The 25,378-nt window shown below is 41.8% G+C and overlaps 1 protein-coding gene across 1 annotated transcript; it reads left to right on the top strand.

Moving 5' to 3' along the window:
* Positions 1–479: 479 nt before the first annotated feature.
* RP2 (RP2 activator of ARL3 GTPase) lies at positions 480–17,695 on the top strand (the record flags this gene model as incomplete). Its single annotated transcript, XM_082005354.1, has 5 exons — positions 480–725; positions 10,711–11,376; positions 12,979–13,093; positions 14,269–14,354; positions 17,612–17,695. Exons 1-5 carry the CDS (start codon positions 570–572, stop codon positions 17,693–17,695), a joined length of 1,107 nt encoding a protein of 368 aa, XP_081861480.1. The 5' UTR covers positions 480–569.
* Between the last annotated feature and the right edge of the window lie 7,683 nt (positions 17,696–25,378).

The following is a 25,378-nucleotide window of genomic DNA, read 5'->3' as shown; positions in this document are numbered from 1 at the left end:
CACCTGTCACACGTCCTCGCCCACAGTGCAGGTTGCGTCGAGAGGAAATGACGTGACGTACGATTAGCCAGTGTGTATTTACACGCCGCACCTGACATTTTACGTCCGACTGCCGCAAGCTCAGGCCGCCTGCGGCTGCAGGTGGGACAGGGGTGGCAGCCGTTCCACCCCCGTTAGGGGTGTCGGTTCATGGGCAGTTACGGTCTCCTCCGGCCCGCTGCGGAGGGGTCGCGCCCGGGGCTGGGGCAGCCCGGGGCCCGCTCCTGTGGGGCGGCCGTGGGGGCACACTCACGGGGGGAGCGCTGAAAAACCACATTTTCCCGCTTCCCCCCCGGTTCCCTCAGCGCTGGGGCTTGCCTTGCCTCCCCCTCCCGTGTCAGACAGGGCCCCGTCCCGCCCGCCGGCGGCAGGCGCCTCGCCCGGGCCGCCCGGTGACGGTTGGAGCGGGACGGGGCGGGAAGTGTCGCGGTCGCTACGGGAGACGGAGGGAAACCGGAAGCGGGCGGGGCGGCTAGGCGCTACGCTGGCGCGCGCTCCCCGCGGGCCGGCCGGGCGGCGGCGGCGGCGCCATGGGCTGCTGCTTCTCCCGCCGCGGGAAGCCGGAGCAGGGCGGCCGGCGGCAGCAGCAGCAGCAGCAGCAGCAGCAGCAGCAGCAGCAGCAGCAGGAGGCGGCGGGGGGCGAGGAGAAGGCGCCACCGCAATACAGCTGGGACCAGCGAGCTAAGGTAGCGCTCCGGTCGCGGGCAGCCGGGACGGGGGTGTCGGCTGCCTTCGCGGGCAGCGCCTCGCCCCTTTCTGCCGCCCGGGGTTTGCGGGGGTGCAGCCGTGGCAGGGCCCCTGCGCCAGGCCCACGGGGGCGCCCCGGTGGGGACCTCACCTTCTCCGGGTACCGCTGTTACGGCTCGGCCCGTGCAGTTCAGTGCGTTTGTGTAAATAAAGTATTTAGCCTAAGGATTTTCGCAGGCAGTCTTAAATAGTGCGAGCGGGGAGGGCGGCATCGGCCCCCGGGCAGGCGGTAGCCCGGCACCGCGCGCCCGAGCAGGCGGCGGCCATCAGCTTGGCTGTGCGGGGCCCCGCGGCGGCGGGTTTATGCTTGCCCGGCGTCGGGGTCCCCGCTTCGGCCGAGGAAATGAGCGTAAGGGCAATCAGCGGAAGGCTGGATAGCTGTTGGTGCCGGTGTGCGCTGAAGTCCCCGCGCCGGGTGTTTCCGTGGAGGCGTGAAACTTGCATCTTGTGTCCGGGCTGTCAGTAATACTTCTTCTTCCTGCTTGGCTGTTTGGGTTGTTGGATTTTTTTTTTTGTTGAAGTCCTGTCTTTTTGATTCTTTTTTTTTCTTTTTTTTTTTCTTTTTTTTTTTAAAGCTAAGAGGAACTAGAACTAGCCCATCAGTCCCTAAAGTGACAGATGAAGTCAAGTCCTTCCCAGTGCTGTTTGCTGACCCGCAAAATCTCAAGCAGGAAAGCGCTGAAGTGCTGCATTAAATATATTTCTTCCCACCCTCGTTTCAAGTTTCACTTCCTAAATACATCATGACATCATAGCTCTGCTAGGTCTCTCCTCCTCTCCAGCCGCCTTTGGGTGGGGGGAGAAGAAAACGGAGCAAGCTGTAAACTTAATTGATGTGGTTTTAACAAACAAAATCCCCAAACCTTTAGGCCATATTTTACAAGTATAGAAAAGAAACTGCCTGAACTTATTTAGATGCTTAGCTTGCTTGTTTTTTAAACTTGGCCAGGTGCTCCAGGGTGTCACTTAAGTCTTCCAAGTAGATTAAGACAAGCTCAGATGGAGATGAGCTAGAGAGCGTGGCGTGGCCTGGAGGAATCAGTTCCTTGAGGATAAAGACGGTTGATCTGTGTCGGGCTTGTTGCTCTGACTTGCTAGTGGGTATTTGCAGTGCAGCGTTGGAGAGAGAAGGGGAGGATGGCAGCCTGTTAGTTGTACGGGGACTGTTCTCACAGGGAGAGGGCTGTACTGAAACCGTATTTTAGAGTAGCGGAACAAATCTTATCTCTGTGCAAATGTACATTACTAAATGAGCATTTGAAATCACATGATTTTATCTTAGAGCAAATTCATCAGCTAAAGCTCAACTGGTAGGAGACTTTTTACCCCATCTGCTTATGTGACGTTAACTTCTAAAATTAACAGGAGGAAAGTCAGGACATAGAAACACTTGGTTCAGAGAGCAGCCAGCCTTGTTGCTGAGGAGACGACTGTAGTTAACGTGCTGGAAGTAGGCTCAAGCTAACAGACGAGGCTATTACAGCACCGGCAATCTATCTATGTGGAGAAAAAAAATCATGTAATGTATTGCGTATACTACAACTTCCTCCTTTTCTATAAAAGACTCTTAGAAACCAGAAGAATCGGTGAGTTTGGGCTGTGCTACTGAACTGTGGAAGCCATCAAATTAGCGGCTTAATTTTCTACTGTATGGGCTCAAAAATGGCTATTTAATGTTTAAGCCTATTTCTCTTGCTCTTTGCAACCTTATCTTTCATTGGGCTTTTGGGTGTATGCTCAGTACACTAAACCAGGAAAGCAGTACTGAGACACCTGGTCTTAAGTAAAGGAATACTGAGCACTTAGTGTGCAAAACCTGTTGATCCCAGTTTGCATTAAGTGATACTAAGTCACTTTTAATGTAGTAGCTTTACATATGGTCTCTGATACATTACCCTGTTGTCTATTGCTTTCTCATTTCTTATGCATCACATATGCTGTACTTGCTCATTTCACAATTTGTGTTTGTACATGATGTGAGATTGAAGTTAGTTGGAAAAGTGGCATCCGGACACCTTGTTGTTTGTCAAGTGCATTGAATTGTATTCCAAACCTAGAAAACCTCAACTCTGTTAAGGTGCTAGACTAGGTCTTTTGATGTTCATTTCCTGTTACTTTTAATAATGTATCGATGCGCCATTTGGGTTAGGGTCGTGTTTCTAATTTTAGGCTCTCCTACTCAGTGATGCAGTTTTGGTTATATAGTGCAGTTCTGCAAGCAGGTCTGGCAATTGCCTACAGTCCTTGTAAGCTATCCTCTGTATGTTCTTACAGGTGGGTAAGTCTTGCTGCTCAGACACTCCGCTGTCTTCCTGTAAACTAATGCCATGCTGACACTCTCACTGTAGGGAGAGAAATGTAGGCATGCTCGTGTGCATGCTTGCCTGATTAGGGATGTGAAAAGCAGTGATTGCTAGCTGACACCTGTGCTCAAAGAAGCTCTGAACTGGAGGAGTTCCTCCAGCGAAACTATTTCTTCTGCTTCTGAAGGACAACATCATTAGTGTAGTCTATTTTAATTCTGTTCTGGTGGCAAAAGATGATTAGCATTGGTACTGTCTGCTAGTGTAGACCTAGCCAAAGAGTTATATGACAGTATCCTATTGAGTGACCATTTAACTCTTGTATAATAGTTCTGAAAACAGACCATGTGGTAGAAAACTCTAAATACAAAATATTATAAGATGCTGATAGTTAAATTGAAATTAAGGAAAGTATATGAATTTGAAGGGCCGCTTCAGATTTCTATGTGACCTCATTTAAGTGAGGACAGAAGTCTGTGTTTTTAAGGTACGCAAAATTTAAGCAAATTTAGATTGTGTCAGAAGTCTGCTGGGATCTCTATAATGGTTGCTGACCCTTGGGTTCGGAGAACCATGTGACGATTGCTTATGGCACAGTAGAAGAATCAAAGGATCAGCTTATCTTGAAAACGGAAGGGAAAAGGATGAGTGTTCAGTTTCTTGCTGCTCTGGGATTCTTAGTCCAGGAGAATAAGTAGAGCACAGTTTATTTACAGAGTCTGTTAGCACTGCACTGCATCCTGGGTACTTGTCATGTGTTGATGTCATTGGGCTGTCATGAGAGTCCCCTTCTGACCAAGCGTGGGAGAGGAACTTGGTGGTGCTCGGCCCTCCTCAGCCTTCTTCAATGAGGTTTCCACATGGAATGTAAGATTGTATTTCTGCTCTGGTCTCCCTTCTCCTTTCCTACCTTACTACCTTCAGTGTGACTAATGTCATTTATGTGCATGACCAGAGTGGTGACTACAGCAGTAACTGAATGTGGGTTAAATATAGACAGGAATGGGGGTTTTGTGTCTTGTGATGGCAGATATACCCATGTGCTGTGACCTCTGCAGGAGAAGAAACACAAAAATCTGCATTGTCTTTTTTGTTGTTGTCTCACACTTAAAGAAGTAGGATTAGATTAATTATGATCGCAGTGACATTTAAAACTTAGAGGGACTTTCCTTCCCAGATAATTTTTGCTTTTAGAAGGAACAAGTAAGGTTTTGGTTTATGTTGACTTGCAAAACTTAGCTACGTGTTTCCTATCAACTAATGCAGTTATCGTGCCTATATCGGGCTGTGATGGCTGTGTTCAAACAGTTGGGGGAAAAAAACCCCAAAACACCTCAGAGGTGTAACTTTCTACATAAATCATAGATAGTCTTTTGTTAGTTACCTTACATTTGAGGATTCTGCTGGAATGGTCTGTACTGACGTGGACATCTTGAACTATCTATGTTTATATTTTATTTTGGAATATAAATAAAATAACTTTTTTCTTTTTTTTTTTCCTAACTAGACAGTGAAATATTTTCTCCTTAAAGCCAGCGCACCTCTCCTATGCTTCCCAGTGCACCAGAAGAACTACTGCTTTATTTCTCAAAACATAGTTTTCATGGTTTAGCCCCAGCTGGCAACTAAGCCCCATGCAGTCACTCGCTCGCTCCCCTGTGGTGGGACGGGGGAGAAAATTGGAAGAATAAAAATGAGGAAAGTCATGGTTTGAGATAAAGACAGTTTAACAGGTAAAGCAAAAGCTGCACACACAAGCAAAGCAAAACAAGGAATCCATTCACCACTCCCCATGGGCAGGTAAGTGTTCAGCCATCTCCAGGGAAGCAGGGCTCCATCATGCATGATGGTTTCTTGGGAAGACAGACACCATCACTCCGAACGTCCCTCTACCCCTTCCTCCTTCTTCGTCCCAGCTTTATATACTGAGCATGACGTTATATGGTATGGAATACCCCTTTGGCCAGCCTGGGTCAGCTGTCCTGGCTGTGTCCTCTCCCAGCTCCTCGTGCACCCCCAGCCTACTCGCTGGCAGGCCATCACAAGAAGCTGGACTGTCCTTGACCGCTCAGCAACAACTCAAAACATCAGCATCTTATCAACAGTTTCTCATCCCAAATCCAAAACATAGCCTCACACCAGCTTCTATGAAGAAAATTAACTCTATCCTGGCTGAAACCAGGACAATAGTCTATCAACTGAGATACAGTCAGCAGGTTCATATTAAACAGTATTTCCAGTTAGGTCACATATAGGCTTGTAGTAGCTTCCTTTTTTGTTCCTCTTCTCTTATCTGCAGTATTTGGCAATGGTTTGCTCAGAAAAGTATGAGAATGACCACTTTATACTAGTACATAGTCTGAAGTACAAGGTCTTTTTTCAGGTACTCTGGAAGAACGAGAAGATTATAAAGAATAGGATGAAACATGCATTCAGACTTGTTTTGGCCATATTTAAAGTCCAGGTGCACAGCAGATGCTCCAAGATGAAAAATTGTATGCTAGTGACTGGAGCCTGTATGTGTTGTCCCTCTTTCCACCTTTTCTTGTTGCCTAAGAATCTAGAAATCTGCCAGAGGTGAGTAACTTCAACAGTCTCCAGAGGATGTTGTAACTCAGTGCTTAAGGGCACCAATCCCATGCAAGTATGAATATGTAGAAGTGTCTAGGCCTGGGAATGCACTTTTCTTACCTATTTCCTTTCTGTTAATTCTCCTACTGGCAAAAATAGCACATTAAAGCTGCTTAAGTTTGTATGCCTACCCTATAACTGCAGCTTTTGATGTCACTGGGTCAGCAGCCAACTTTTGCATGTCATCAACTGTGTATGAGTCCATAGCTGAACCACCATCTGTTGTGATTGAGAGATAGATTTTTTGAGAATGATGTTTAAAAGAGAAGACCTTAGTGTAAGTGGTTTAGAAAGACTTTACTAACTGTTGTTTGCTCAGCAGGCCAGGTAACTAGGGGAGAACTGTAATCCATGAAGAACCACAGTACCTACTCATATTTGTGGTGGCATATGATTGCTGACTAAAACTCCTTTCCTGATGCACCTGGTGGAAAAGTCTTGTTAAGACATGAACTCACACCAGAAAGAGTTCAAGAAGCTGTTGGGATCGTTGGTGATTCTAGGCACAGTTACCACTAAAAACTGTGAGGGTCTCGTACTTCTAAGTCTTTTTCCAAATGGGAGCTGCCTTGTCTTAGTGCCAGTAAACTGGATAGTGGCGGCTGAAGAGATGTAAGTTATTCGCAGCCTTCATGTCTGGCCTCTGACCTTCTTGCAAGACAAGTGTTTGCAGGAAGGAAAGTTGCTTAATAACACCTTGTACTTGTTGCAGTAGAACTTCCTAGAGTTCAAAGCAACCCATGACAAACTGCTATTTGCCTTCACTTCTCTCCTTTCTTTGTTCTTTAAAATTCCTGCTTACAATTTGTCCTCCAGTCCTTTGTAACATGCTTATCACCAGTGTCATCACTGATGACTGAAGATGAGACTTCTGTACCTCTGTTGAGTACAGAATACTGTGTAAGCAAAGATTACTTTTTCTTCATCATATCTGGTTATTTTAGGTCACTCTATGGTGTGATTCCTGAACCTGCACATAGCACTTGTGTTCAAAGGTTTCAACTCTTGAGCCGTGCCCATATCTATTAATGCATGATTCGTATCTACTCCAAAAACTCTTTAAATTCAGCTGAAAGCAGTAAAAGTTGCCTCTGTAGATAGTGTCATCATTTGGACTTACACCAGCCTGTGGGGAAAAAAAAGACACTTAAAAATGTATTAAGGGATGGAAAGTAAAGCATCTATCTGGGTGAGATGGGTGAATTTGGAGAAAATTCTTTGAAGCTTTATCCAAATGCAAAGGATGAATAGATGAGTTATCACACAGTTGGTTTTTGCTGACCTGCCACATGCTTAAGATTTTACAGCAAAAGTTTCTTTTGGTTTTCCTAGCCGGCTTTTTTGCTATGTTGCCAAGACAGAGCTTAAGAAGCAGTTAGTGGTGACTGACAGGGGAAGGAAGGTGTACACAATGATTTAATACTAACCTGTTGATAGCTGCAGACTCCAGAGCTGGTAAGCATGAAACTCTGCAACGAGCATATTAGCAGCTGTTGGATGCATCCTCAGAATCGTAGTTCTGCCTTCATGTTCCTTCCTCTGGCATGTTTCTCTTACCCAGGGGAAGTGAAGCATTCAGATCTGCTACAGTCTCTTGGGTTACCCCCTCTGTTACACAGGGGCAATAACCCAATGTGGGGAGAGATTGTTAAATCTATTTCATTCAGTCCCTCCAATCTGTACAGCAGTGTTAGTCAATAAATACTCTTGGTCTTTAAAATAAAAACTGCAGACCAAAATTAAGGGAAATTGGCAAACTCCTTAGTGTGGTAAACACACTGAGAAGTAAGAGTTGTGTAAGTACAGAACTCAATTCATGTCAGGGAAGTAAAATTGAGCTCCCGAATCTGGTAGTAAGCTGACTCTCTTTTTTTTTTTTTTTTTTTTTTTTTTTTTTTAAATCATTAAGCTCAACTACTACTCTTTTTCAAGCGCTCTCATTTGGAACTGTCTGTTAGCTGACTAACCAGTGTTTTTCACCTAGGCCTAAATAAAATTGCAAGGTGAAGTTGAAGTTTCACACATCTCTGTAAAGGCTGCTGTGTAGGACGAGCTAGTGCTGTTTCAGAGGCTTTTTAGAGCAGAGCAAGTTAGAACGACATGCTTAGATGCCAACTTTCAAAAAAGCTGTAAGTTCCGGAAACTTTTAACTTCTCCTTCCTAAGAGAAGTAACTGTTGCTCTGTACCCTGTTTTGAAGGCAGTAAGCCTGTCTCCCAAGGTTATTAAAAACAACCCCACCATATATATACATAAATGTTCTAGGAGATGCCTGGGAAGAATGTGTCCAAAAGCCATTTCGATACTTATATCATCAAGTATGAGAGAATATGAGTATAAGTAACTTTTATGTATGGATCAAATATGTAACATTACATGAGACTTAAGACCTTAGAGGGTTTGAATCCTAATGACACTCTGGCTGAGTCCCTGTGCTGTGCCCCTTACCATTGGAGCCTCCCAATTTTATTTGTAACTCTTCCAACTAGCTTTCCTGGATGTGTGCTAGTGGTATTAAATATGGTTGAGGGTAAATTTCTAGGAAGCCATTTTCATTGTCTCAGCTTGCATTTTATTTGGAAGGCTCATCAGCTGCAAATGAAGAGACAGGTTTACTCTTTGCTGGGTGAGGAACTGGCTGGACGGCTGAGCCCAGAGACTTGTGGTGAATGATGTTAAATCCGGCTGGCAGCCGGTCATAAGCGGTGTTCCCCAGGGCTCGGTTCTGGTGCCGGTCTTGTTCAATATCTTTATTGATGACCTGGATGAGGGAATTGAGTGCTCCCTCAGGAAGTTTGCAGATGACACCAAGCTGAGTGGGAGTGTTGATCTGCTGGAGGGTAGGAGGGCTCTGCAGAGGGATCTGGACAGGCTGGATTGATGGGCAGCGGCCAACTGTATGAGGTTTAATAAGGCCAAGTGCAGGGTCCTGCACTTTGGCCACAACAACCCCATGCAACACTACAGGCTTGGGGAGGAGTGGCTAGAGAGCAGCCCGGCGGAAAGGGACCTGGGGGTGCTGGTTGACAGCCGGCTGAACATGAGCCGGCAGTGTGCCCAGGTGGCCAAGAAGGCCAACAGCATCCCGGCCTGTATCAGGAATAGTGTGGCCAGCAGGAGTAGGGAAGTGATTGTGCCCCTGTACTCGGCACTGCTGAGGCCACATCTTGGATCCTGTGTTCAGTTTTGGGCCCCTCACTACAAGAAGGATGTTGAGGTGCTGGAGCGTGTCCAGAGAAGGGCAACGAAGCTGGTGAGGGGTCTGGAGCACAAGTCTTATGAGGAGCGGCTGAGGGAACTGGGGTTGTTTAGTCTGGAGAAGAGGAGGCTGAGAGGAGACCTTCTCGCTCTCTACAACTACCTGAAAGGGGGTGGTGGCAACGTGGGTGTTGGTCTCTTCTCCCAAGTAACTAGTGATAGGACGAGAGGAAATGGCCTCAAGTTGCGCCGGGGGAGGTTTAGATTGGATATTAGGAAAAATTTCTTGACTGAGAGGGTCGTCAGGCATTGGAACAGGCTGCCCAGGGAGGTGAGGGAGTCACCATCTCTGGAAGCGTTCAAAAAATGTGTGGATGTGGTGCTTCAGGACATGGTTTAGGGGACATGGTGGCGCTGGATTAATGGTTGGACTTGATGATCTTGAAGGTCCTTTCCAACCTTGTGATTCTGTGAAATCATCTTTCCTGTCCGGAGGTCAAGATACGTTGTATGTAAAGGAGTACATTTTATTGGTTGGTAGAGGCTTTTAGCTTCCACTGGCTGTTCTGGACAAAATCTAGGCTGAGCTGGTTTAGTGAATGTCTGGTGCTAGCCCATCCTAGTTTATGCCTTTTTCTGGTCTCTAATTATCATGTGAATATTTGAAAAGCTGAAGGGAGTAGTTTCTTACAAATTGGGCTATACAGAAACGGTTGTAATGCATTAACATTGACATGGTACCACGAGCTTTAGGGCCCTTGGGCTGATAATCAAATAGCAGGTTTGTGAAGTGGTCTTGTGTTAGACTAGTTCAGGTGCTTGTATACTTGTTATTTTAATAAGCTTTCACAAGAGGGCAGAGTAGAATTTGCTCCGGGAAGCATAATTGTCCTGAGACTCATGTACGTCTAGAAATGACCCAGCTCAGATTCCTTTGGTGTTACAACAGCACCGGCTGTATTAGTCATGCTGTCCACCTGCATCACGTGCTGTCCACCTGCATCACGTGCTGTCCTGGGCACTGTGTGGCTATTCAGTCACCGCTCCCCAACGGAGAGTCCCAGGGAAAGCCACAGCTTCTCTCAAGGGTCCCTCCCTGGTGGGGAGGTGCTGGAATGTGGAGGAGAAGAGGTCTGTGAATGTGCCCTCAGCACCAGCACTGCCAATGTTTGCTTGTTGGTCGTAGCTAAAACAGTCATGTAGCTACTGTTAGCACAAAAACCTTGTAGCTGTGAGCACAAGACAATGCTGTGCTGCAGATAAGCAAGCTCTTTGTAGTTTGCAAGCATGATAAAGGAGATACCTTGCTGCTTTCAAGCAGTTTACTTGCAACATGTTGAGGTGTGGTAAAATATGACCAAGAAGGCTACTTGAAAAGGAAATACTGTATATCTCTACCTTCGTGAATCTTTAAGTATGTTGGTCAATTCATTTATTACAGTTATTACGATAATGCCCAGGACCATCATCCTTGTTGAACCAGTTTAGAGTCCACAGCCAAAAACTAGCTCACCCTACCCCCTTTCTTTATTAGAGGACAAACTTGAGTTAGTTTTTTTTTTCTTGGAGCATCTTAAAAGTGTAGATTCAATTCTCGCAATACTCTTCACGCCAGTAGTTTAGCTAAAAGAGCTTCTGATTTCCATCACTCTTTGAAGAGTTTTCTGGCAGGTTGTCCTGTACAGCTCAGTGCTACCTCAGTTAATGCAAGCCAATTGACATTTAGCATTATAATATCCTCTATATGTGAAGACTGTCATGTTCTTTTTATATTTTTTTTCTTTCTCCTTCAGATTGACCCCAAAGATTACACTTTTTCTGGTCTTAAAGATGAAACTGTGGGTCGACTGCCTGGAAAAGTAGCAGGGCAACAATTCGTCATTCAAGATTGTGAGAACTGTAGTATCTACATATTTGACCATTCTGCTACAATCACTATTGATGACTGTGTAAACTGCCAAATCTTTTTAGGACCAATAAAAGGCAGTGTGTTTTTCCGTGACTGCAAAGATTGTAAATGCATAGTGGCCTGCCAACAGTTTCGCACTCGAGACTGCAGAAAGCTGGAGGTATTCTTGTGCTGTGCCACCCAGCCCATTATTGAGTCCTCCACAGGTATGAAATTTGGATGTTTCCAGTACTATTATCCTGAGCTTGCTTTACAATTTAAAGATGCTGGACTGAGTATCTTCAATAACACATGGAGCAATATCCATGACTTCACCCCTGCGTCAGGAGAAAATAACTGGGGCCTTTTGCCTGAGAATGCTGTAGTACAAGATTATGTTCCTCTGCCCAGCTCTGAGGAGCTAAAAGCTGTCAGAATTTCTACTGATGCTACGAGGAGTATAATACCAATAACTCGAGGACGGAGACAGAAAAGCAGCGATGAATCATGTTTGACTGTGTTTTTTGCTGGTGACTACACAACTGCAAATGCCAGAAAGTTAATTGATGAGGTAAGTGACCTTCATCTGCATTCAGCTTTTTGAATTTCTAATTGAACTTTCCTCTGGATAGCCTCTGGTGCTCCCTGAAGGGGGAATGCAGAGGCTCTGCTTGTCTACTAACCATACCAAGCAACTGCACCGTTTAAAACCCCAAAGCAAGGTAAGCGACGGGAGCTCATCTGATCAGACAGCTGTTTTACAGCTGACATATTGTGACTGGCACATCTATCCTCTAATAGTTCCAGTGTATTTTTCCACCACAGTACAGCAAAACTACGTTCTGAAGAAAATGCATAGTTGATTTGATGAACTTGGCCAAATGTAGAGTAAGTGATTGGCAATGCTCGTGAAAGGGCTTTACCCAATTAACTGTTAGTTTATTGCCACGAAAGTCACAGCTTACAAAACAGTCTGTCCTGAAAGTTTTTCCAGTACTAATGGAGACTTTAAAAAAATAACATGTTAAATTGTATGCCCCCTGCCACCCAGTACTGGAATTCTGGAAGAGGCAGTTAGTGTTTGTCACGGCTCTCAGCTGTCTTTGATTATTTAAATAGCTGGTGCTGTTGCTTTTTTTCCTTTTTTTTCTTTTTCTTTCTTTTTTTCTGTGAGGCAGCAGCTCCCAAGTTTGGCTGAGTTGGGGCTTTCCTGGGGCTAAAATCTGGGAGTGGCTGGCTGCTTTTAGCACCCTGGAGTGCCAGGGATGACAGAGCAGAGCCAGTAAACATGAGCTACAGCTTCTGAGAGAAGCATCTCCAAAAGCTGCTGATCTCAGTGTTGTATGATCAACAAAACCAGTGGAGCTCCTTCCCTTGGGTTTTTAACAGCAAGGAAAGAAAGCTGTAGGGTTTTCCCATGCTTACCCCACCCAGCTGAATTTTTATGGAACTGAGTTACTAACAGCTACTTGAGTGAAGGGAGATAATGATACTTACAGATTATTTTTTTCTGCAGAAGGAACAGCTACATTAAAGAGAATAAGAGATGTGTTCTCTTTCTTTAGAAATTACAGTTAAGAAGATGCTAAAAGACTAGTTAGTGAAATTCTGTGGAAATCTTAACTGCTCTGTAGATTAATGGATGCTTTGGAAGTACAAATACAGTTGCTCCTTCTCCACATGCTTTTAGCTTCATATTAGATTTGAAGTAAAAAGCTGTGGCTGTTCGAAAGTTTAACTTTTTTTTCTGAAAGGGAAAACTTCCGCAGTGGATAGATGAGAGTTTGAGCTAATGCTTGACTGAACTATTGCAGACTAATAAGAACTAACTGCTTGACTCCAGATGCTGAATCTTTTAACTCCCGTTAGTTTCAGCTTTTGAGGGATTGTGGGGGGGAAAAAGCACAACCCTGGGCCATAATATGAAACAAAAATGTTTGCATTCATTTCTCTAGGTGCACTAGGGCAGAGGAGGAAAATCTGGATCAATGGAATGAAAATAAACAGACATGTAGAAAAAGTAAATGGTCTTTGAAAAGAGCAAAAAGGATCCCTCTGCTCTGTGGCTTCATGTGTATGGGGAAAATGGGTCTGTTCCAGTGTAATCTGGATACTCGAGCTGAACTCTCTGCCTTAGAAGCATTTTTATCATGAATCCTTTCCCTGTTAACAGATGACTGGCAAAGGCTTTCAGCTGGTACAGACTAAAGAAGTCTCAATGAAGGCAGAGGATGCTCACAGAGTTTTCCAGCAGTGTGCACCAGAATTCATTCCACTGCTTGAAAAAGGTGTGTTTGTGTTGTTTTCTTTCTCTTCTTCATATAGAAATCTAGCTGTCACTGGAGAGTTCTGGAGAAGAGAGGAATGAAGAAGAAATTTGTGTTTCAAGGACATAGTGTAAAGCCAGTTGAGATGAGTTTTGGAAGTCTCAGTCAGGCCCTAAACCAGCCAAAGCTCCTGAAGGCATCAGAAATGAGCTATTCCACATGTATTTTGTGGCTCTGCCCCCCCTCTAGTGGTCCAACCGCATAGCTCAGAAGCAGTGGCACATACAGAGCTTTCTGGGGTAGTCAAAAGAAGCTCATACTTTTAAACCCTTTCTAACTTAACACCATCACTGCTCAACCACTTAGATGTTCAGTGTTTCTGTATACATATTTAAGCAAATCAATATACATGTGTATAAAGCAGGCAAGTGTTAAATTCCTGTTTATAACTGGTGTACTGTCAGAGTATTTCAAAAGCCTTTTTATTGATCTGACTGTAATTGGTTTTTTTGTCTCTTCCTGCAGAAGGACTGACATCTTGCCATCTGTTATATGCTAAAGCTCAATACACGCTCCCAAACTTAGTAGCAACATGCAGGTTTTTTCATAGCAACATAAGAGGTCTATGCTGCTCATTGCAAGAATGGGACAAAAGTTACTGTACTTATCATATGACAGTCTAGTTTAAGGGCTATTTTGCACCCGTGTGGGGAGAAATAACATGTTCAGAATGAAACCAGAGAAAGGGGATCTGCAAATAGTGGGTGAGAACAAGTCTAAAAATCAGGCAGTTTGCTATCTTGGGACTGAGGCAAAAATGCCTGAATGACTCAGTCCTACTCCAGATGTCTGTGAAATGGCTCACTATTTGAGCAGTATAGTCTGACTCACTTCCATGATGCCCTGCGCTCCTTTCGCGTTTTTGTGCCATTGCTGCCTTTTGAGAAGCAAAATTGGAATCTTGTCAGAGTCTCTGCAAAACTGAGCATGGAACTGCAGATATTTTCTTCTCAGATAACACTGTACGTTGAAGCTGTGGTTAAGGGTTTTTAGTTCTTTATCCTGCATTATGGCTGCTCAAGCAAAAACCATAAAATGCTTCTTGCAAGATTCACAATTCCCTATGGGTTGAGAAATCTACTGTTTCAATGCCAAGCTTAAAAATAGTATTGATTCTAGATGAAACTACATTCTAGGTCCAGTGGTTGCTTTGGAGTTCAATGGAGATGGTGCTGTGGAAAGATGTCGAAGCACTGTAAATGATGTCTTTAGTGGGACCAAGGTAAGCTGGTGTATTGCTTTATTGGCAGAAAATATTAACAGAACATCTAGGATACTGCATGGTCAAGCTGTAGCATTGACGTACTGAACAATCTTTTTAGGTTTCTGAATAGTAAAATTTGAAATTTATTTGGTTGTTGTGTTTTTTTGTACTCAAAACTCAAGTTGCTTATCAGAGACAAGAAAAACTGCCCTAGGAAAGAGAGTACTAAATCCCCATATCTATTAAAGAATAGACGATTTTTCCCTTAAAACTGTTACTTCACATAGTAATAAAACCAACTTCTATAAATACAGTAGGGAAAGCTCTGCTCCCTGTCTTATACTGAAGTCTGCTTTATGATGTCCTAGTCTATTAAATCCTGACAAAGATAATATGATGGGATTTCAACTTTTGTCAAGGTTTACGTTTGCTGTGTAGGATATTGCAGAATGCCTTCCTTCAAAGGCATTTTTCTTTTTCCTTCTGTCAGCTTGTTTTGCTGTAGCCTCTTTACACCACACCTCCTCTTTGTTTTCTGTCCCTGTTTCTCTGAAAAGCAATGGTTTTGAGAAAGTTTCTGGAAACAATTAGAGCACTCCTGATAACGAGAAAGTGACAAACCCTTTGCTTCCAAGCAGCTGTTCAAAGAAGACTGGAATGTCTGTGAGGCATAGTGTCCATACAGCTCCTTGCTGTCTTTCAGTTCCTTTCGAAAAGTTACTCGGAACTAGAGTGCCCAGTTTCTGGAAAACAGCCGTCTTGTAATAAGTCATCTCAAAGGCAGCTAATGTTTGTTTTTTTGTGTTTGCTATTGCACCAACAAAAACCTGATGTGTAGCGGGCCTTAATTTGGCTCTCTGAGTCTGGAGAAAACTAGAACTACAGTCTGGGCAGTGTTGTGATATTACTGATTCTTTCTTGTGACCCAAAAGTTATCACTGCAAACTTTACCATAAAAATGGCCTCTTTAAACAGGACCTTACAGTGGCTTTTTTTAGTGCAGTTAGCATCGTCAAAGCTGATACTGCTTCTAGATCTTTTTCTCTATTCAAAGACTGAAGTGATATTAATAATTAGAATAAATAAAATTTTATATTTTTCTCACTAAAATGACTGGTGTCTGTTGTTATAATACTATGAATGCCCTGATTTGAGATGCATCCAGAAGTGTCAAATTTTGCGCTTCATACTGTGAAGTAAGGATTGTTCTTGAAGGTGATCTGTAGTGTTTGAGTTCAGTTCCAAATGTGAAATTACTCTTACTGCATCTGGATTTAAAACTTCTGTTTACAGCCTGATTCCATATTAAAATCTACCTCACTTATTAAATACTTGCTACACTGAATTAAGCAATAGAACTTTGGACTTCCTGAGAAGTATATATCTTTATTTAGATAAAATGTAACTCCAAAACTTCTGATAAACACTGGGTTTGTGCATAGATGCCTAGATAACTGAATATCAAGAGTATACATTTTTTAGAAAATGTATTTCTTTCTGGGGACATAATTTAGAAGTAATTCAGGTAGTAACAAACTTCAGACTTACTACTACCAGAAGGTTCAGGAATACTCCATAAAATGGTTTCCCCTCATTGTTGGCTGCTCTTATCGTGTTTGAGAGTTGTTATAGTGCTCAGAAAGAATTATAGGTATTCTTGATTAAGAAACAATGACAAAAGCTCTTAGGAAGGCCTGTATCCTGTAAGACTTTGAGGATATTAATCTGCTTTTAAACAGGTGGCTACATTTGCATTTGAAAACCACAGTTAAAAATTATTAAATTAAGCCATTGAAAACCTGGTGAAATTAAGGTTATTGTTTCTGAAATAAATCTGATTAACAACTCTAGATACTCTAGTAAGGGTAGAAAAGTTCTTCAGCAATAGCACTACCAGAGTTTTTTTTGAGCTGTTTGGCAGAAACAACATGTTATAAGGAGAGATCTATGCTATACACTTAAGCAGACTTCCCGTTTGTGTGGACTAGGTACATCTGCACTCTTTACCTCTGACATTCTTTCTGGTGTGACCTTCTGCACTTTTTTTGGCATGCTTTCTAGTACTGTTCCTCTGTTTCATCACTTATTCATAAAATACTCTGCAAAATGTAAATTGTTATATTTACAGTTTAGATGGGAAAGATGCTAAAAGAAGGTATTCAGCTGTTGTGACTGTGGTACCAATTGCTGTTGCACCAAACAACTGCCAAATAATTAGTAGATGTTCTCAAGTGCCTTCAAACAGAAGTCTACCATGCGTCTAAGCAGCAGTCTAGGAAACTACTTGCTTTGTGATAATATCTTTGGGGTTTTTTTAAATTGGAAATTTACTGGACAACAGGATATTAATGTTTAACCTAGTTCAAGTAAACCAATTAAAGAAACTGTCATAGGTTACATTCACGTGGAATTCTGAGCTGAATCAGAAAAGTGACTGTAGGAGCACGGTCATCTGGAATAACCCATTCCTACAGTCCCAGTGCACTTCAGAATAGCTCCCTTGGCTGTGGCAACATTGATGTGCTGAGACAGTGATGATTTCCGCTTGAGGTGTAGAAAATACAAGATAAGGTTTAAGGTTATTTATACTTAAATTCAAGTTTAAGTTTCTGATTGGGGCTATCACTTGCATGCTGAGATTGATGAGCAGCCACAACACTGTCTGTTACACTGAACTATTTGAGCATTGCCTAAGGCATTTGTAGTTGATTTGCTGAGAGCTTTCAGAGGACTGTCCTAGAGCTTGGACTTTTCATGTGTGTTGATCAATTTTGCAAAATGCAAATGTAATTGAAGTTACTTTAAAAAATAATCATCTGATGAAGAAGCAACTAGGTTTTTTGAGGGGAATATAGTGCAAGGGGGTCTTTACTACAAACTCTGCCTTTCTGTTAAAGGAAAGCTTAATGGTAGTGTAAGGTTTTATGTGTCTCTGTTTTCACCTCTCCTGGGCAGAGTTTGACTTTACTAAGCAAAATACATCTAAATAGATGCTAACTGAAGCTGTGACCCCTGAATAATCAAGTGCAAAACTTTTAATTCCCATCAGTGGGTTACTGCAACTAGCATGTCTCCTAGGAACAGGTGATGGTAACAAAGGGTGTATCAGCTCTGAGAGAAGTCTAGGACTATTCTGTCACACAGTGGAAACTAACAGAGTTGTGCCTCTCATGAAATGTAAAAATAAAAATAACCGTTACTGGCTCTGAATGAGCAAAGACTACTTGAACTTCTTTATTAGTGATGCATAACTATTTCCTTGTTTAATAAAACAGGTTTTTGTATCGGAGAGCAAGGCATCAGCGTCTCAAGATGTAGACAATTTCTACAACTTTGCTGACATGCAGATGGGAATGTGAAGTTGAACATGAAGGTGTTTATGTACGGTTTGTCTTGGTACTTGGATGTCACTCGGCTTGAATATTGCAGTGGCATCTGAGTTTTGTTATTTGGATTTGTATTTCTCATATATCCCTTTTATAAAGCTGTTGGTGGTTTTAATACCATATTACCTGAACAGGAGTAAATGGTATAGCTCCCCACGTGTGTTGTGTCTGAAACTTCTGTTTCAACTCCAGAAACAATGGAGGTTTTCTACTAACTTTTTAGAGTGATTTCTAAACGTTTATTGACACTTGAATATTTCTTGTTAACATCTGATGGTAATACATATTTGAAAAGTGCAATGCTGATCTAAATTTGATGCAGTAGTAATTGTTATCTTTAACTCAGACACGTTGTTTAGAAAGTGCATTTATGTGAAACTCGCTGTTCAAGACTTTCCCACATGCAAATTTGTCTTTATTGGGGGCCAGAGAGGAAGCTGTAGTCGTTGACTTTTTCTGAACCTAGTCTGAAATGAATTCTCCTTACAGCATACTTTCAGAGGCAGCGCGTGACTTACAAAATACACATTTGGCTTATTCTGTTGCAGCATCTTTTTTTGAATAAAGTTGTTTGCAGCAGCATTTATGCTGAGAGTTGTCGTAACAGCAGTCTGGTAAGCGAGCACTCACCAGGCTCTTCTGCACTGAGGTGGATCCTGAGCATGAGTGCTCTGCTGAAGGTGCTCCAAGGTCCACTCAGGGTCTCTGGCAATACCTCCGGTATTCCCACGTCATGTATGGGATATACGTGAGGTTCCCTTGGACTTGGAGCAATAAGTCTCTGGCACCGTTGTTGTTTGCTAGAACGGACACGCAGCAACCAGGATTCAGAGGAGGGCTCTGATGTCATTAAAAAAGCTTTTCCTTGCTAGAACCCAGGACAAGGGTTTTACACTCAGTAGTAGTACTGAAAATTTGGCTGTAAAGTACTACACACTGCTGTATGGTTTGTTTTGGATTAATTCTAAAAACAGACCGAAGATGTGCTACTAACATTTTGGGAGATGCATTTGAATAGTGATCAGTAAGGATGCTTATTGCTATATAGTGCATATTAGAATGCAAATCTATATGGATATTAAATATGTGATTGATTTGTTTTTGCATATTACATCCTTACTGATTTTTCTACAGGAACTTAAAGCTTATGTCCAGGTTTACAAGCCCTCTGTAACACTTGAACAGATGGTGCGTGCAGACGCACAAAACCAAATTTCTTAATTAAAATTGTGGCTTACCAGTTCATGTAGCCTTTACAATCCATTGAACGCACTGGGGCTGTGCTGAGGTGTTAAAGCAGTAATTTCCTCATTATGGTCATCTGTCAAAAGGGAAGATCTTGTGCATCTTAACTGAAAATGAGTCTCGACTCATCAGCTTCACAGCTCTGGAGCAACAAAAGTGGGTGGCTAAAAACACATCTCTGATTTTTTAGAATAAGCACAGAAAGAATCTGTTCTCCTGAAATTCATAATTCTGTCATGCCTGAGAGATGTTCTGAGCTGTCATTTTTTGGCTAGTAGGCAAATGCTTGCCCTTAGATTCAACTATATATCAAGAATATGTCCTTAGGGCCTCTTGTTAAAGTTATGCATAGAATAACTTTAAATAAGGAAGACTATCTTCTGAAGTCACTAAACCATTAGTGTACTGAAGGTAAAAAAAAAAGTCACTTTTGTGAAATATTTTTATTTGACAAAGTGAAATAAAATCAGTCTGCCACCAGAATCTGACTGGTTGTGGAAATGACCACTTACTTGCACTTAGCCAGCCAGGATTTTTTTTTTGTATGTGTGAGGAGATGATGTGAAAACAGCTAAAAATCTTAACTCTGTCTCCAAAGTACTAGTGCAACTCATCAATGAACATTTGCAGGAATTATTCTAGACACGTACTGCAAATGTATTTTTCTGGTATGAACAGTACATTAAAATTCTGTAATGTGCTTCAGAACTGTCGTTGTGTAATTTATCTAAGCAGTGCATATATTGGACCATCTTGGTCCCTAAACTTTTACATGTATTTCCAAACTTACATGCTGACATGTGATTATATGTATGTTTATAGTTTATTTTTGGTATCATCAACCTGCTCTGGAAACAAAGTGCTGAACTGATTTTTGTGACTACTTTTGTTGGAGGGCAGGATGATTAATCGAAAGTAATCTAGGCTTAAAAGAGTGGAAAAACTTTTCTATGTGCTCGGAAAGACCAGAGTGTTGTGTGGGGTTTTTTTTTGTAAATTTTACATTGAAAGCCTGCTTACCAACATAAAGGATTTTTAATAAAAAAACCCCAACTAAACAATGAAGGAGTTTCTCAATCCAATTATTTATCTTTTGACTTCAATTTCTTGCTAATAGGTGTTAAGAACAATTCTAGCCTAAGCATCAGGTATTGTATGCGTTATAGAATGGTACGTGCTTCATGCAGTCTTTGTATGTTTGTTGCATAGCTTTTCCTGTCATTTGTATTGGACTGTGAATGTGATTCATAATAAACATCAAAAATATAAACTCTGGATTCTGGAAGACTTTTTAAAATTATAAAATATTGCTAAACATAACTACATTATATTAAGTATAAAAACTGGATTCTGTGTACAAGCAGGAACTTTAAATAGATACTCACAGCTAATTGAAAATAAGCATTAACTCTGCAGTCATCCATCCTCCAAAAAAGGTGAATTTTTGGCAGCAGGGATTTTTCCCTGAAGTCACTGAGGATGTGATTAACTTGACACTGCAGTCTTCCTTGTAAAATATGGAAGAAGGTATTCATATATCAAGCTGTAGAGATACAGGTACAGAGATTCCTGGATGGAAACTGTTAAAACATTTCTCCCTGATCTGTGTGTGCCTGTGGTTGTCTCTGTTTGTTTAGTTTTTTTTAACTTGTAAAGGGTTTTGTGCTTTGTAATTGTGCTTACCTCTTTGGGTTCTAGATGCATGCTAGTGACATGCTCACAGCAAAGGCATATTGTGGTGGTTATACTAGTAGAATTGTTCATTTAGAAAGCAATTCCTTTGTATATTCCATTTGACATCCGAAAACAGGTAAACATTTAATAAATTTCCAAACTCAGCTTTAAACTGGTCAGAAATTAGAATCTTCCAACTAGAGATGGTCTAGGGTAACTTTCATGAAGCATAAAGGTTTGCTAAGAACATGAATTACCGTGTCAATATAATTTTCTGTTCAATGTATTGAGTTAAATTGTGAAGCTTTAAAGAATCAAAGCTTTTGGTTTTACATTTAGCTATTATTGTACAATTTTACAGTTTAAAGAAAAGTATTGTACCCCAATTGGATCTGAGTTGCCTAGTAGTCTTTTTTACGTGGTATCTAAGTCATAGCAAAGCTGTCCTTAAGTATTTTCACAATTTTTACCAATCACATCCTCCAGTGCTAACATGCAGAAGCTTTGTATCTGTGCCCTAGTTGCTAGGAAGTCACCCACTTTCTTTTGTCATATCTAAATAGTCATGCATGGATTTAAAAGTAATCCACATACCAGGTTGCACTTACATAACTGGGACAGATTTTTTTTTTTCGGTTCCAAAAAGCAGCCTGAAACTTTTTATTACAAAATACGTGCTTCAGTCATTCTGACTAATAGGGCTTTACTGACTTAAGCATGAGCAAGAACTCTGCAGCTGAGTATCTTCTTCTCTTAAATGCTGGGTTTTAAGTGTTTAGTCTTTATTCTTACAGCATTCAGCTTTCAGGATGTATTCAAATTAGTTTTGCTGATAATATCTTCTAGAACGTGTTGATTCCCCAGGCTTTTTTCCTAAAGATTTAATAAAAGCTGCTGTGAAATGAATCTTTTAAGACCCAGTAGCAGCCCAAGTGCCTGCCTGAGCAGTTCCTAAACGCGAAGATTTTTGCTTATTAAGTTCCTTGGTGACTCCTTTGGAGTCAATGGCACTCTTTTGTGCCTTTTTTTTTTTTTTTTTTTTAATTAATGACTAAGCCTTCTGAATCCGTAAGGATGACATAGGTCTTTGGAGGTCCACAGGAACAGCTCTTCCAAGGCATGTTTAAACCTGATCTAAATCATCTAAATTCTAGTCCAACAGCATTAAAAGCTATGAATAAGCACCGATTGTAAGTATTGTCTCTTATGCATGGATTTGAGTGAGATGGTACAAGTGGGCTGTAGTACTGCATTCTTGCTGCAGTATACATTGGAAGGTAGCTCTGTGGCAGTCCATCCCGCTCCCTGGACATTGTAGAGCTTGCAGTATGAGCTATAGCAATTTGCTGAGGATAACAATTGCTGAAAAATAATAACTTGCCATATTGCCAGCCTGGAAGCTTTTCTTAAAGCTATGTAGTCAGAGTTCTGTTTCTCAACACAACCATCTATGTATGGGAAAAACTTACAAGTACTGAATCTGGGAAAAGCAGGATGTACAGGAGGTTTCACTGAATGGTTGGGAGTCATGGTGTGTTACCAGGCCAGACGCTAATATCTTGGTGTCCAGTTTGATAGAAGAGTGCTTTTTACTGCTTTCATTTCTTCAGAATGCCTGGTTGCCATAAGACTGTTGCTGGTAATGTTTGTGGTCATGCAGTCTTCCTGATGCATGTGCAGTCATCACTGGTTCTGAGTAAGAGAGAAGAAAAGGAGGGGGAAGTGAGAGAAGCTTGTAAAAAAAGCTCTGAAGTTTTCGGAGTACACAGAGAAAAATGTGCAAGTGTGCTCACTGCTTTATTTTTTTTTATGCATCTAGTAGACAATCCCCAGCTATTTACAGCTTCATGGCTAGAGTATCTGCATACCTTCTCAGAATGTGTTAAGCAACGTGACCAGCATCTGTCAAGTACGAGTCATCCTCTTTCCAGTTGCCCAAGGCTTTAAAATTGCCAGTGGTGTTGTCAAGGGTCTAAGAGATCTTCCAAATACATGTGGATTTCCCTCACATTCTTCTGTTAAAACTGCTATAGAAAGTTTGTCCTTAAAAGCATCAGGTAAAGTTGGTAGAGAGGAAATTATGGGGATGTGAAGAGGCTCTTGAAAAGTGTTTACATGAGTGTTTACCTGATGTTCCCAAACTGCAAAGGCTAAAAGCGACGTGCTGTTACAGATTCTACCCAAATGATGAGGCTAAATTTAAGGCTAGGCCCCTCTGCAGTACTGGGAGCTCAAAGGACTCTGGGTGACAGCGGTATGTATCTCGCTGCTTTTCCAACTTCATTTTATCACAAGTATTGTGATGAAGTCCCACTTCATAGTGTCATGTGAGAATCTCCACTTTCAGTTTTAGGTATGTTTGTTCTTGTCATAGTGAGGAAAACTTGAAGTTTTTTTGCTGTTTGAGCCATTAAACTTCTGTGTCTCAAAAAAAAAAAATTGAAACAAACTTTTGGGGGGGTGGGGAAGGGTGGAGTGACTGTTGACTTGTGATTTCTGAAGGGAGCAGCAGCCTTACTTCCCCCTGCTTACATGGATGCTGACTGCCGTAGGGAAGATTTCCCCCAAACTGCACATACAGCAATGTAGAGGCAGCTAACTTTCCAACTCTTTTAGGCAAGATACACAATTTGTTTCCTCACTAATAGAAGCATAAGAGGTATTTTTTGATTCTTTTTTGCTAGGTACTTACTTGCATGCCTTTAAGGTACAGAGACATAATATTGATAGGTTGTGAAAGCTGCCGGCAGTCCTCTCCACTCTGTGTTACTGTCTTAGAAGGAGAAAGATAAATCGAAGATCTCCCCAAGCACAAAACTTTGAACTTGTCAGATCCTGGGAAGTGAAGCTGGCACGTTTTGCTCTAAAGAGAGTAAATGCTTCATGATTGTGGAAGTACTTCTTTTTTTGTCTGAATGTGCTGATCTCTTTATGAGGGGAGACCTTCCTCCTGTTTCTGAAGTCCCTCCATAAAAAACACTTCAGGGGCTTTTTTTTTTTTTTTTTAAAGGGTTCTGGAGATTAAATGGAAGGGCTGTGCTATGACCTGAGGGCATCTTTTGATAGCTGCCCCAACAGGTGCTAAAGGATTGGTTTCAGCGGTAGAGGTAAAGACAATCTTTTGAAGCTCTGAGTGCTCTTTGCTTCTGTTTCTAATAGTGAGTATCAGAAACCTTTTTAGTCACGAGAAGGTTTAAAGACAGCTAGACATCCTTAGATGAGATTCTGCTTTGCATTTTTTTCCACAGAAGAATGAAAGTTACTCCACAGTGATAATTAACTCTCTGATTTGCAAGTGGGTGTTTGTGCTTTATGGTCACACTTCAATAATTTTGCTCACTTGTGACAAGAAAATAAGAGAGTTAAGCTGATGTAGTTGAAGATGCCTCTGCTTGTTGCAGGGGGGTTGGACTAGATGACCTTTAAAGGTCCCTTCCAACCCAAACCATTCTATGATTCTAAGCTTTTCTGTCTCTCACCAGCAGCTGCAAATGCTCGCTCTGGTTTCAAGGACGTTGCATCAAGGTTTCATCAACAGTGTCTGATCTACCAAAGAAGTGAGTTTTATGCAGCGCCTACACGTTTCAAAGAAAGGTGATATAGCAGGCTTTAGTATCTGTGTATTTCTTTTCTTATCAGAGTCAACTAGAATTGCTGCCCATGGAGACTTCTACATGCAGGCTGGGAATGCTGCAAAGATGTGGAGGTAAGGGGTATGAATTAACCTCCCAGGCCTTTCCAATTCTTATTTCCCCCCACTACTCCTCCAAACATGGCATGTTTGTTGTCTTTTATTTCTCTGGCATCTGATCAGGGAGAGCAGATTTTGGAGAAAAAAATACTTTTCTGTTGAAATTCATTGAAATACTTCTAGGTATTTCAATTACAGATGCTTCTTTTGTGGCTCCAGTCCATGTCAAACTCTGCATGACCCTACTTCTCAGTGTAACTTTCTTAATACACTAATATACCATGGGCAGCCTTTGTATGGCTGAATAATGACTCGGTTCAACTTAAGCATGGTATATATGTATATGTTATTTTATCCCAACCATATCTGTTATACTTCTAGTTTCCAGAGCAGTCCTCCCTTGGGAAGACTTAATGTTTTTGCTACATTTTATCAACAGGTTAACATCTGGCTTTGTAAATTCCTCATGTTCTTTAGGTGCATAAAAGCATCTGTAGTTCATCCTTTCTTGAGAAAATGGGGAAACTGTGTTGCATATGTCCTTAGAAAGAACAACAGTGTACAATCTGCTTCCTATTTATTCATCTTGCTCCGTGTTCCTATAGAAATGCATAGCGAATGTAAATGCAATTCTGTGTAGATCCTTATCAAACAGTAAATAGTCTGCTAGAAGTTACACAGGATGAGATAATGAAAAAATTATTTGCACATAAAAGCATTTATTGAAATTAGTAGCCCCATTAACTTTCTGCCACGGGTTTTCCCGTGGCAGCTGTCTTTTGGCCCTGGGCCCACCGTGTACAGCCGTGGATTTACTGTAGAGCTAGAGGTTTGGATGTCATCTCCTCCTGACATGTGTGAGCCAGTGCAGGGAGTTGTGTGATCCCAGGCATGGGAAATGAAGATAGCTGTGCAACACCTTTGCCGGCTTGGGCTGCGTCTGCTTCTGATGAAGTCATTCATGTATAACCTGGCAGGAAATGTCTCATAAGAACGTTTTCTTATGGGAATATACATCCTTCGTTGCCCTTCAGAATGATGGATGC

This window comes from Phaethon aethereus, assembly GCF_964289735.1.
Source record: "Phaethon aethereus genome assembly, chromosome: 1".
In the NCBI taxonomy this organism is placed as follows: Eukaryota; Metazoa; Chordata; class Aves; order Phaethontiformes; family Phaethontidae; genus Phaethon; species Phaethon aethereus.
The sequence above is the reverse complement of the archived record's forward strand: the minus strand, read 5'-3'. Positions and strand labels throughout refer to the sequence as shown.